The 14,158-nt window shown below is 30.7% G+C and overlaps 2 protein-coding genes across 2 annotated transcripts; one reads left to right on the top strand and one right to left on the bottom strand.

Moving 5' to 3' along the window:
- The first annotated feature begins 5,076 nt into the window (after positions 1 to 5,076).
- LOC104114801 (uncharacterized) lies at positions 5,077 to 9,171 on the top strand. Its single transcript, XM_009625332.3, has 3 exons — positions 5,077 to 5,911; positions 6,444 to 6,983; positions 8,893 to 9,171. The coding sequence occupies exons 1-3, from the start codon at positions 5,105 to 5,107 to the stop codon at positions 8,989 to 8,991; spliced, it is 1,446 nt and encodes a 481-aa protein (XP_009623627.1). The 5' UTR covers positions 5,077 to 5,104; the 3' UTR covers positions 8,992 to 9,171.
- Positions 9,172 to 10,119: 948 nt separating this feature from the next.
- Positions 10,120 to 13,341, bottom strand: LOC104114800 (uncharacterized). Its single transcript, XM_009625331.3, has 3 exons — positions 12,503 to 13,341; positions 11,267 to 11,806; positions 10,120 to 10,371 (listed from the first exon to the last, which is right to left on the bottom strand). The coding sequence occupies exons 1-3, from the start codon at positions 13,295 to 13,297 to the stop codon at positions 10,273 to 10,275; spliced, it is 1,434 nt and encodes a 477-aa protein (XP_009623626.1). The 5' UTR covers positions 13,298 to 13,341; the 3' UTR covers positions 10,120 to 10,272.
- Between the last annotated feature and the right edge of the window lie 817 nt (positions 13,342 to 14,158).

Here is a 14,158-nt window from a genome sequence, read left to right as displayed (position 1 = left end):
GTATCCACCTCCGAACGGCCCAAACCCCGATGATTTCCTTGAAAATCCCTCGGCAAAAATCGCCACGAACCGAGCTTTCTTGATTCAGCTCTTTAGTGATATTAAAACCTCCCACTACTCTTACAACTTCAATCTACATCAACATAATTTAATTGGACCAATATTAGTAAATAATTTTCAGATATTTGGTCATTTAAACATTTTAACAAACACTTAGAGTGCATAGCATTTAACTACCTCTAGTAATGGTATTTCTTCATCCAACAATTCATCCCACCATCATTCTTTAACAACTTATACTCCCAACATCACATGTGTGACCAACCATTCATACCCAACCAACAAAATTTCACTAATAATTATTTTTCAATCTCTACAATTGGTATTCATTTAAATTGGGAGTTTATGGCTTTCAATCACCATACCATGAATTCTAATACTTGATTCATACTCATATTCCCTTAATATATCTATACATGTAAGTCTAAGGGTGTAGGATTACCTTTTGGAAGAAATCTTGCAAAACCTTACTTTGAGTTCTTGAAAGAATTTCTTGAAGATCTATGTATTTTGTGTGTAGATCTCATCAATACTAGTGTAGAAATGATGAAATTTCATACAAAGATAATGGGGATTGCTTACATTGAAGATGGGAGGAATTGGTGGTCTTGAGAGAGTGGAGAAGAGCTCCAAAATTTGTCCAAATGAAATGGGGAAAATGATCCCCGAATTGGTATAAAAAGAGCTGGATCTAGTCCGCGCCCGGTCTGGAGAAGTGACCTTCACTTCGCTGTCCTCTGTATGTAAGAGAAGGCAGGATCCGCGCCCGGTCTGGCGAAGTGACCTTCACTTCGTTGTCCGCCAAAATAGGTGGGTGATCTAACTTTGGTAATTTGATCATAACTTTTAGTAGGAATGTCCAAATGACGAACAGCTTGATGCGTTAGAAACTAGAATCAAAGAGCTACACTCTAGGTTCAAAATTCATGGAAAGTATCTTCATATTATGAGAGTTATCCCCGTCCAAAAGTAGGTATTTTGCAAATTGAGACACCTTTTCTGCTTAATATTTTGAACTTTCGTCAATTAGTGTCGAAACCTTCTAGACTTATCCAAATACAAATCCGGGCATACGCCTAAGTCCAAAATCACCATCCGGGCCTAACGGAACTATCAACACTTCGATCCGAGGTCGAATACTAAGAAGTCAAATTTGGTCAACTCTTTCAACTTAAGGCTTCTAACATGAAAATTATTCTTCCGATGTTCTGACACACCTGAAAACAAAACCGATGATTCATACGCGTCATAATACATCATATAAAACTATTCAAGACTTCAAATAATTGGAAGAAGCGTAAATGTTCAAAATGACAAGTCGGGTTGTTACAACAGAAGGTGAGGAATTCAAAAGACGTTTAAAACGTTCATAGGGTAATAGGATCCTAGAAATATTATTATTGAAAATTAGGCCTTAGTACATGAACATTCATGCTTTTCCGGAAAAAAAGCATGAGTAATCAAATTCATTTTCACTACTAAAAAATTGCCTAAAACCATCTAGAAATACCGGCGGAAATCGGTCGGAAAACTGGAAAAACCGACCGATTTTCGACCCACTTCAATTCGTTGTAATTAGGCTGGTTGGTAATAAATAGCGACCGAAGTCGGTTACAATTTTCAACCGATTTCGGTCGATCAATAGAATTTTACAAGCGACCAAAAAAGAAAACATATGTCGAAATAGTCGGTATTTTTCGACCAAAGCCGGTCAGTATTTTAATTATGTAATTAAAAAATTCATAGTTTGAGAATCGAACTGAGGTCTATATTGTGGCAGGATACTATTTCACCACTAGACCATTAGTATATTTTCATTTAAGACTATCTTTTATTTTATTTGTACTCTTTAATTGCATTTTCGCGCGAAAATAACCGATCGATTTCGGTCGTTTTATTAAAAATATAAAATTACTGAACGAAATCGGTTGGTTTTTTTAAAATGAACGACTGAAATAACCGATCGATTTCGGTTCATTTTTTAAATATTAATTTTAATTTATTTTATATGAAAACCCAACCGAAGTTGGTCGGTTTCTTAAAAAATAAATTTCGGGGGACTCCAAAATAGTTTCCCGCATTTTTGCGCCCAAAAAACCGACCGAAATTGGTCGGTTTCGTAATATATATATATATATATATATATATATATATATATATATTTTTAAAATACCGATCGACATCGGTCGATTTTTTGACCGGCCGAAGTCAGTCGATTTGCCGTGGTCGATTTTGACCGAATTTCTAGTAGTTTAATTTGAAAGTGAAATGTGCATTTAAAATATGACGTTATGAAACATGATAATTTACTACTTCACATGTTTGTTTCTTTAAATTCTGTATTACATCAGGAAAGAGAAGGGATAGGGAATATTATGGTATTGATAGGGTGTGAACCAGTGTTTTAAAAGGCGTGGGTGTAAGGCGAGGCATTTTATATATGCATCAGCGAGGCATAAGCCTCGAGGCACGGGGCGTAAGCCCCATAGGTATTTAATTTTTAATATTTTATAAAATAATATAGTTACAGTAAATATTTATAAATAGATAAAAAAGTATAAAAATTAAAGAAAACTATAAATATGTGAAATATATATATATAGATGTGCTCCATCCCCATAAAAAATTAGTCAAAACAATCTATTATACGCTACTTACAAGCACAAATAACTTGAGTCAAAAAGAATAAAGTTTTCTACATGGAGGAACAAAAAGGATGACTAACCTGCAATTTGAACCTTGAACCTGCTGCTATGAAGGAGAATGAAGTTCTCTTTGTATTTGTAAAAAAAAATATTCAATTCGTTGCTTTTGGGAGATATTAGCAGACAAGATAAAGAATTGGGAAACCATGAATTAGGGCTTCAATCAATAAAAAATGTCTTGACTTTTAAATTTGATACATTTCAGTTCCTTTTTAAAACTTATGAGTAATTTCCAAGCTGATTTTTGAAAATTTGGGTATTATACAAAGAAATTATTTAATAAATTTTGTTTTAATTTGAAAAAGTCTCTGGGGCTTACACCTCACTAAAAGACACGCCTCAAATGCTCGGGCGTACGTCCCGAATTGATGGACGTACGCCTCTTGGGATTTTCGCCTCAGAATATTTTTGATACGCCTCACCCCAGGACTCGCCTTTTAAAACACTGGTGTGAACCCTCCATCAACCGCAGAATGTAGAGAGCTGCTCACCACATGAGCTCGCCCTCGCCCCTACTTCACATGTTTCAGTATATTAATTAAAAGTGAGCTTTTTTCCCACCTTTTTCCTATTATACTTCATTAAGAAAACAAGTCAACGCGGTAGAACCTGAAACCTTCCATTGTGAGGAAAGGTGTTAATTAGACTTGTAAAAGAAGATTTTTAGTATTTTCAAAATGCAGATTAAATTAAATATATTCCTTGCTAGCTGGTCCAAGTGGTGATATTTCTTAGTAATGTAAACATTCTTAGACCAATGCATGTTCTTGCGTCAAAATTAAAACAGAGAAATGAAAATTTTGAAATATAGTTGAAGACTTTAACATTGTTGTGGATCTAATGTATAAAAACTTAAAGCGAGAAGTACTTTTAATATTTGAAGAATGGATGTATATACAAGAGTTGTTATATCTATCCTTATAGGATGATAATATTAATAAAAATAAAGTGATTAACATAAAAAAGATTGTTCGTCATCTGTAACATTTGTCCATTTGCAATTTCAAGTAGCCGATTTATTGAATAAATCTTGAATAAATGATTATAAATTGGATAGAGATTCATAACAATGAGACTTAGATCCCAGAAATCTCTGCATCTCTAGATAATTAATTATACTATATATATATAGTCCAAGACTTTAGTAACTGTAGATTAACTAACTTGCTTTGAGTAAATTAACAGACTAATAATCAAACAACTGATTAATTAAAGGAACAGTCACTTTGAAGCTATTCTCTAAAATTAATTTATTGTTGCACAAATAAAACAGCTGCATTATGAGTGGGAGCTGAAAGATAACTTAAAGATTCAATTCCTAAAAATTTCCTTGTGATGAACTTAAAGAGATAACATTGACTTGTTTAATTTTTTAAATAAATCACATGAGCGCAGAGCTATGAAGTAACCTTTACATTAAATATCTTGATAAGGAAAATTATACGTTGACCTAATTTTTTAACCTTAGTTTATTTTTCAAAGTTAGGCAAATAATGAAGTAAAATGTCCTTTTTATTAATTATGCTCAAAGGTAAGTCAATAAATTTAAAGCAAAACAAAAATACTAGTATACTTCTAGTAGCAAACTCTTTACTTTCTAAAAACGCATGGATAAAATATAAATACTACTATTTTTTATTTTGTGAATCACCTCAACTAATTTCTTTTTATATATATTTTGGTATAATCATTTGGTGTCAAGAGCTCAGTAGCTCGACTAATCCAGATTCATGTTGCATAGAGACTTTAAAGGAAAAAATGCTCTCTACCAAGTGTTTCTCTATTCTCATGTTCGAACCCGAGACCTTTAATTAAGAAGGGATCATACCATCCCGCCACTCCATCTAGATGTACCTCAACTAATTTCTGAAACAAAAGTGTGAAATAAAAAAAACAATATATCGCAAATACATATTCTTTTGAAATAACATTCTGATAATCAAAAAAAAAACATAGGCGCTTCGACATTAAATTAGTGTTTGTTTTAAGAAAAGGTATATCACAAATACTTAGAAAGATGGGTTTAAAGATACCAAATTTTGGCTTTAGAAAGTCAGAACATGTTTAGAAAAGACACAAAATTTTTAGTCAAATAAATTACTACAAAGCCAATGTGACAAATTATGTTAGAACATATCATTATATTGTCAACTTCCAAAAGAAAAAGAGTCTATGGTACTGTTGTTGTTTTGTTTTTTTTTTCGTTTTTTTTTTTTGGGGGGGGCGGGGGGGGTTGCTTAGAACTTTGTAAAGAGAAAATAACTCATATAAGAATCAAATGATCATTGGTTCATTTGTTTACATTCAACAAATTCTCTCTACCTATTCTCTCATTAAAAATGTCTAAAATTGACAATTCTGCTGTCCTTAGCATTTGCAAAACAGTGCTAGTTTGTGGTTTAGTCCTATACGTGGGCACCATTATTTTTTTCAATGACTCTCAATGTCCATCTTCTGATCTTTTCTTTCCCTTGAAACTCACTATCTCTCCTTCTAATTCTCAAACAAATACATTATCAAATGATGCAAAAACCAATAATGCCACAAATATTAGCCATCTTCTTTTTGGACTTTTGGGGTCAGAAAAAGCATGGCATCATAGAATATCCTATGTTGAATCTTGGTGGAGACCAAATATTACAAAAGGATATCTTTTACTAGATTTTCCTCCTAAAGGTGATCTTTTACCTTGGTCAATAAATTCACCTCCTTATAAAATATCCGATGATGTTCCAAAACTTGTTGAAGAAACAAAACATGTTGATCCAACAGTTTTAAGATTAGTTCATGGGATTATGGAGGTGTTTCGAGAAGAACATGAAGGTTTAAGATGGTTAGTGATGGGGGACGACGATTCAGTATTTTTCGTGGATAATATGGTTGATATTCTCGCGCAATATGATCATACAAAGTATTATTATTTTGGTGGACACTCGGAGTTTATATTGTCGAATTATTGGTACTCATTTAATCAAGGTTTTGGTGGTGCCGGATTTATATTGAGTTATCCTTTGGCTAAAGCATTAGCAAATAATATGATGTCTTGTTTAAAGAGATATGCTCATTTGAAAGCTGCTGATAGAACTACAATGACTTGCATTGCTGATATTGGTGTCAATCTTTCACCTCTTCAGGGTATTCATCAGGTAATTCTTTTCAAAAAAAAAAAAAAAAGAGAGAGACAAGAATCAAAAAGGATAATGAAATGCACAATCATTAAGTAGTTATGTGTTTGGATAAAAGTGCTGAAAATAATAACAAGCAGTAAATGTATTCGATTTTCTAACGATTAAAATGCCCTAAAGTTATTTACTGAAAATATCAACTACTAGAAAGTATCCTTAGAAGGAGAATGACAAATGATGAAAAACACCCATAAAGATACTTTAAGGGTATTTTTAAAAAAAGGGTATTTTTGAAATTACAAAAAAATATTATGAAAAAAATTTTGGTCTAACTAAAAGGTCTTTTTAAGCTGAAAAATCATAAGTTGGGGTGATCAACTTACAACTTTTAACTGATTCCGACTTTATAAACACTTAGTATAAATAATTTTGGTATTTACCAAGCACGTAAATTTAATAAAAAGTACTTTTATGCGGCTCAAACCAGCTTATAAGTTTACCAAAAAACTATCTTTCTTTTAATCTTTATTAATTCTTGGATATTAATTTGCAGATTGATCTACGTGGTGACCTATCAGGATTTCTATCATCTCATCCAAAATCTTTATTAATGTCTCTTCACCATTTTGACATGGTTGAACCAATTTTTCCCTCTTTAGACCGTGCACACTCAGGATTTCATCTCTTAAATGCTGCAAATTATGATCAATCAAGAATGTTGCAACAAACCATTTGCCACAAAAGATCAAGTAATTGGACATTTTCAGTTTCTTGGGGATACTCAGCTCATATTTATGAGAAAATTATGCCTAGAAGTTGGATACAAAATCCAATTGAAACATTCAAAACATGGAATAAAAGTCCTAGGCCACCACATTATATGTTTGATGTTAGAAGTCCTTCTTTGGATCCTTGTGAAGCTCCTCATGTTTTTTTCTTCAAATCTGTTGAGAGAAATCCAAGAAATGAAATTGTTACTATTTATACTAGAGGATGGCCTAGAGGGATTGGAGCTTGTTTGTCTTCTGGAAATTATTCTGCAGAATATGTTTCTGAAATTCATGTTTACTCACCAGCAACAAAACGTATTGAGGTAATGTTCCCCACTTCCATAATCTCCTAATTTTGTATGATGATATAAATTGTAGGGGAGCTTTGGAGCAACGACGAAATTGTCTCCGTGTGAACTATAGATCACGGGTTCAAATCATGGAAGCAGCCATTAATGGTTATATTAAGATAGGTTGTTTACATCACATCTCTTGGTATGTGGCCCTTCCCCGGCCCCTTCGTGAACGTGAGATACTTTAAGACTTTTTTTACTTTTAACCCGTGCCAGAAACTATTTATATTTGGTAGCCGAAAAAGTATATAAAATTTGTATAATTTTTGTATATAACATACAGAATGTATATATATACAAAAAATATAAAAAATATATATATTTTTCGGCTATTATTTTAAGAGCGGCTATACAATGTCATTTTCCCGATACTTTATGCACCGGGTTGTCCACTTACCTAAAAGATAACTTCACGTAATAAATTAACCATCCGTTAAAAAATGAAATTAGTAACATAAAAAATAGTGTAAGGTGATATTCCTGCTAGAATAGGTTAAAATATACTGCCAGTATAAAGTTAAATAATCCATTTATATACTGAAGGCAGTTGGTTTCAATAGTTTTAACTATTTTTCTGTTTCAAAATTGAGAAGAACTGATTTTCTACTTAAAAGGGTGAAGAAATTATTAGTTTACCATAATAATATATTTTGGATTCAGAGACTGCATTAAAAATAAATAGGAATCAAACAGGAAGATTCATTCATTTTTCTTTAACTTGCCAATTCAGGAAAGAGAATTAAAGAGATAAATTGAAATTTGCTCAACGTACGTGATTGCAATCATATAAAGCAAGAATAAGAAAACAATTCTGCTAACAATTCTGCTCAGATTTATTATAAGTTTGCTTCTGAAATAATGTGAGTGAGTCTGTGTTAAAGTATTTCTATTGCTTAAAAATTAGTTTTAATTTATGAATAATCTCTAGGTCAACAGCCATAAGTTGAAGAAAGATAATAACTTGCAATTGTTGTCCTAATTAAACTAGCATATAGTAGCTGGTTTATCACAACTTAATTGTAAGGTGTGCAAAATGCACCATTTTCTTTTGGAATAGTTGATTTTCTTTTATAAATGAGCCAAAATGCATCTCCTTTCTTATTGACTTCTACTTTTCTATACATTTTTCCAATTATAAAATTAATTACCTTGAAAGGGTGAGAGATTAGGTAGACCCTATATAATTTATAAAATTAGAGCTTTTTTTTACATTATGTTAAGGACTAAGAGAAGTATCTCTTTCTTAAGGTTGGTATAAGCTTTTTTTTCTTTTTTCACAAACAGCATTTAGCATTATGAATTAATTAGCTTAATTTGAAAGTCAACTAATCATAATGCTAAGTCCTACGTGCTATTAAGTGAAGACAATTGGAGTGAAACATGCTGTCTTTAATTAGGGAAACCCCAAAGTATATTTTCCCTCTTCTAGAAGTACTTTGACAAATGGAGAAATAATAATAATAATAATAATAATAATAATAATAATAATAATAATAATAATAATAATAATAATAATAGTAATAATAGTAATAATAGTAATAATAATAATAATAATAATAATAATAATAATAATAATAATAATAATAATAATATAGGATTCGGAGTCGATGTCACTTTTAAGGAAGCAATATATATATATATATATATATATATATATATTTATTTATTTATTTTTATTTTTATTTTTTTGATGTTTTCACATCTTTGTTGAATATATAAGTTTAACCGAAAAGCAGGCCAACCTCGTATATTCAAATTACAAAAGTCATGATTGAAAATGAGGTTTCGTTCAATTGTGTTTGATTATGTCAAAAATCTCTACTCTGATCATTATATTATGTTTTTATTAATGATTTTTTTTTCTCATTGTAATTTTCAGATTGATAGGTGTGAATGTTGTGATGTAATTCATGAAGCTGGATCAAATAAGGCTGAAATCAAGTATAGAGAGTGTTTGATAGATGAGATAATAGCTTGATTAATCCATAATATGCTGTTGTATAAGCATTTATGTCAATTTTCTTTTTTTCCTTATTAGTATTTTTTTTCCAAAGGATAATTGTTATGTATTTAATTCAACACATGAAAGAGTCATGTAATGCTGAAGAGATATGTAACGTTTACGCACATAAATATGTAGCTTATCCATTTTTTTAAACGGAATTTAATATATTTTTATTTTGATTCACATCGAAAAATCGAACAATCATCTTGTGTCTATTACTTATCATTTGTAGTTATTCTCCTCAAGGAAAATAGATACATAAATAGAAAAAAGAAATTACAAAGAGAAAAAAAAATAAAGTTATCGTAAATGCAATCACATGTATAGTATATAACAGTAGTACATGAATTGTGAAGAAAAATTTCACTGTCTATGTTATACTTGAGTTATAGAGAAGAAAAATAGCTCCAATGATTAATTTTTTCACCTTATCAAAAATCTTCAACAAATGAATAATGTAGAATAGTAATGGAGTCCTAACCATTGCACCTCTTCCTTTTTAATTTTTTCTTATACATAACAAATTTTATATATATATATTTATTTATTTATTAGGCACGAATCTGATGACCAATATAGGTTAGATCGTGCTCCAAATTAATCCTCATTCTTGAAAGGTCGTTGAATTTTATTTTTTTTTATATTCATGTAGTATCTTCGATTAATTATATTAATGTCATGTAGGATCCGTTTAAAGGGGAAACGGTCCCTATCTACAGAGTTTTTTAAAATTCTTAGGACTCAAATTCGTGAATTATGATTAAGGATAGAGGAATTTCATCCATTTCGCCATACCACTTAGTGGTTGAAAGATCGACGAATTGCCTATTTTTTCACCTCTCCGAACTTCAGTTATCAACATATCCTTAGGGTATTAGTATACCAACAATTTGGTTATTAGTATTTCTTTTTTGTAAGTTATGTTTTCTTTATATCCAACTATATTTTTTCCTTATTTTAATATCCTTTATATTAATATTTGTCATATATTTTTATTCTAGCTCCATATCTATTTTTTCCTTTTAGAAAAAGGAACGAGAAAGATGAAGATCCCAACTCCCAAGCATGGCAAGGGTGGTTGTTAATTCAATGAAATCAAAATAAAAAATGACAACATTCCTTTGGAGATAGTTGCCAGATATGTATGAATTTGAGCCATTCAAAATACTATATAACAATTTTCTATTGGAAAAATTGGTAAAAATGAGAAAAATAAACTGATATTATTGCTTTTACAATAATGTTATGGATTGATCAAGCTATTATCTCATCTGTCTTACACTCTCTATACTTGACATCAGCTTTATTGGATCCAGCCTCATGAATAATGTCACAACATTCACATCTATCAATCTGGAAAAAAAATATATAAATAAGAGAATAAATAATTAAATAAAAGAATAGCGGTTAGAATAGAGATTTGTTTGTAACTAGTGGTTTAATTTTGATGTCTATAAATTTACTAATATTCTAATATTTATTTATGAATGATGTCGACGTCCATCGATGAAATCCACGCAAAAATTTTGTCCATTTTTGTTCAAGAATAAGTTAATTCGCCGTCTGCCTAAAAGCAACTTCTTATTAGTATTTCTTTTATCAAATAGAAAGAAATGTGCAGATCATTGCTTTCTATTTCTTGGTTTAGATGACAATAGCTATGTAACTTTGCTGATTTTAGTTTTTCTCTTTATTTATCTTACCTAAAATTTTCAAGTCATAGCAAAATGAGCAGATCTTATTATCAAATTCACATTAATTTGGATTATTTGCACCATATGGCCATTTTTGATGCCTCTTTAAATCTTGTCCCTCGTTAGTCCAGTGGGCTAAGTTTCAGCTTTAAAATAGAGAAATTTTCAGAAATCACTATAATTAAGTGGCTATTAACTTGCTATAGCTACAATATCTATATTTATTGGCCGAAGCTACAATTTCGTTGCTACCCGGTTGTATATGATGTATTCGCGTGATTGTTTTATAAATACAATAAGGTAATTCGCCTAATAAATAGGGATTACAACATATGATTTATTTTGTTTTTGAAAGACAATTTTAGCAGACTGGACTAACATGACACAAATTTATGCAGTGGCCTCAAAAAATGGTCATTTGTGCAAATGGCCATATTGACTTCCATGAACAATTCCTCATCAGTTCAGTCGGCTAAATTTTGGCTTTAAAAATACTATTGAGAATTTATGAGGAAAAAAAATGTAGAAGGAGATATGGAAAGTGAAAGACTTACCTCAATGCGTTTAATTGCAGGTGAATAAACATGAATTTCCGAAACATACTCTGCAGATAAATTTCCAGCATACAAACAAGCTCCAATCCCTCTAGGCCATGCTCTAATATATGTTGTAAGAATTTCATTGCTTGGAGTTTTCTCAACAGATTTGAAGAAAAATATATGAGGAGCTTCACAAGGATCCAAAGAAGGATTTCTAACATCAAACATATAATGTGGTGGATTAGGACTTTTTTGCCATGTTTTAAATGTTTCAATAGGTCTTTGTATCCAACTTCTAGGCATAATTTTTTCATAAATATGAGCTGAGTAACCCCAAGAAACTGAAAATGTCCAATTACTTGATCTTTTGTGGCAAATGGTTTGTTGTAACATTCTTGATTGATCATAATTTGCAGCATTTTGGAGGTGGAAAATTGATTGGGAACGATCCATTGAGGGAAAAATTGGATCAACCATGTCTAAATGATGAAGGGACATTAATAAAGATTTTGGATGAGATGATAGAAATCCTGATATATCACCACGTAGATCAATCTGCAAGTTATAAATTTCCAGTATATATATATATATATATTAGTAGTAATAAAGAAGAAAGAAGACAAATACATGTGTATATGCAGATAATTAATTTTCTAAAATATAATGTGTAAATATAATAGGCTGACAATGTTTGAAAAATAACGTAGAGTAAACATTAATTTGGGATTGGAAGTAAAGCTAATGAATCCCATTAAACATAGATCCACATTGATGTACAATATGAACTGTGACCAGGGGCAGAGCTAGAACATATGTTACTAGTTCGGCCAAAGCTAGTAGCTTTAATCCAAATCCTATATTTGTTTTAAGAGATCTATTGGATATGTATAAATTTTAAATTTAAAACTCGGTAACTTAACCGGACTAGAATCTCGTAACTCATAAACTTCAAATCTCGACTCGTCCTCTAACAATGACAATATGTCAACAATGCTTGTAAAAAAATCTTGCTTACGCCACTGTTAAAAGTCTTTATATTACGATAAGGATATAGTCGTGATGTTCCTTTATGGCCGGCGTGTTTAATATGGAGGTGAATGTGAGGATTTTCAAGAATATAAGACACAATTTTCTTTTTCTATCTATTGATAAGACAACTATTTTTATTGTTTAATTTTTGTTCGAAGTTTAAGAGAAGTGAGAGAAACCTCTGAGTAAATTTCTTTGTTTTTTTGGAAGAAATTAACATACCTGATGAATACCTTGAAGAGGAGAAAGATTGACTCCAATATCAGCAATGCAAGTCATAGTAGTTTTATCAGCAGCATTCAAATAATTATACCTCTTAAGACAATTAACCATATCTTTTGCTAATGCTTTAGCCAAAGGATAACTCAATATAAATCCAGCACCACCAAAACCTTGATTAAATGAGTACCAATAATTCGATAATATAAACTCCGAGTGTCCACCAAAATAATAATACTTCGTATGATCATATTGTGCAAGAATATCAACCATATTATCCACGAAAAATACAGAATCGTCGTCCCCCATAACTAACCATCTTAAATCTTCATGTTCTTCTCTAAACACCTCCATAATCCCATGAACTAATCTTAAAACTGTTGGATCAACATGTTTTGTTTCCTCAACAAGTTTTACAACATTATCAGATATTTTATAAGGAGGTGAATTTATTGACCAAGGTAAAAGATCATCTTTAGGAGGAAAATCTAGTAAAAGATATCCTTTTGTAATATTTGGTCTCCACCAAGATTCAATATAGGATTTTCTATTATGCCATGCTTTTTCTGACCCCAAAAGTCCAAAAACAAGGTGGCTAATATTTGTGGCAATGTTGGTTTGTGCAACATTTGATTGAGAATTAAATGGTGCCCATTTTGATCTAAAGGAAGAGAAAAGTTCAGAAGATGGACAATTAGAGTCACTAAAAAAGATAATAAAGGTTATGTAAAGGACTAAACCGCAAATAAGAACTGTTTTGGAAATACTAATCACTTTAGATTTGTCAAATGTAGACATGTTTGAGAGACTATGTAGAGAGAAGAAGAGAGTGGGAAAATGGTGAACTAATGCTCATTTGGTTCTTGGTATGAGTTATGTGCAAGGAGTATTTATGTGAAAGTTTTAAATAAATAAGATTTATGTTATATTCACTGGCTGTGTAAATTATTTTTATACAACCAGTACAACTTAACCTATTGTAGAAGGTTATTACCGTTATTTTTCCAATTACTAATTTTACTTACTATTAAAAGTTATCTTTAATTATTTTTAAGTGAATTGACAGCGTAATTTACAGTATTAGTGTATAAAAGTTAAACATAAAAAAAAGGATAATTAAACCCCCCCCCCCCCCCAAAACCACAACAATACACACTCTTTTTCTTGGAAGCTCATAGTCTGTCTTAATATATTTGTCTTGTTAGCTTTCGACGAACTCTATGATTAAAACTAAGACGAACTTTAATATCTCTAATCCCAACACTCAAAACAATAGAAAAATACCTTTGCTAAAAGTTAAATATTGCATCTTGTAGTACTGTAGTTTCTGATGTCAACATATTCTTTCCCAAAAATATACTCTCTCCGTCTCAATTTATGTAATATCGCGAATCTCAAAAGTCAATCAAGTTTCTTTTTAGCGTAATTTTTTAATATGTCATTTACATATTTTAAATTATTAATTAGTGAAACTCATAGTACTTTATATAGTTTTAAATTATGTGAAATTGATTTCAAAAAATTTAAAGATTATATGTCCGACAAAATCAAGAAGATTGAATCCGAACGGTGACACATAATTAAATAGGGATAGAAGACGTAATAATCATATTATAACTTTTATATCATAAAATAGTTGATAAGATCATGTGAAAAGGA

The sequence above is a fragment of the Nicotiana tomentosiformis genome, chromosome 11 (genome assembly GCF_000390325.3).
Source record: "Nicotiana tomentosiformis chromosome 11, ASM39032v3, whole genome shotgun sequence".
NCBI classification, from domain to species: Eukaryota; Viridiplantae; Streptophyta; class Magnoliopsida; order Solanales; family Solanaceae; genus Nicotiana; species Nicotiana tomentosiformis.
This window is presented reverse-complemented; position numbering and strand designations above follow the sequence as displayed.

Excerpts from the sequence above, each read along its gene's own strand:
- LOC104114800 (XM_009625331.3), bottom strand. The coding sequence starts at position 13,297 with ATGTCTACATTTGACAAATCTAAAGTGATTAGTATTTCCAAAACAGTT. Across the intron at positions 11,807-12,502 it reads CTCTTCAAGGTATTCATCAG|ATTGATCTACGTGGTGATAT; the intron begins GTATGTTAATTT and ends TATAACTTGCAG. Across the intron at positions 10,372-11,266 it reads CTGCAATTAAACGCATTGAG|ATTGATAGATGTGAATGTTG; the intron begins GTAAGTCTTTCA and ends TTTTTTTTCCAG.
- LOC104114801 (XM_009625332.3), top strand. The coding sequence starts at position 5,105 with ATGTCTAAAATTGACAATTCTGCTGTCCTTAGCATTTGCAAAACAGTG. Across the intron at positions 5,912-6,443 it reads CTCTTCAGGGTATTCATCAG|ATTGATCTACGTGGTGACCT; the intron begins GTAATTCTTTTC and ends ATTAATTTGCAG. Across the intron at positions 6,984-8,892 it reads CAGCAACAAAACGTATTGAG|ATTGATAGGTGTGAATGTTG; the intron begins GTAATGTTCCCC and ends TGTAATTTTCAG.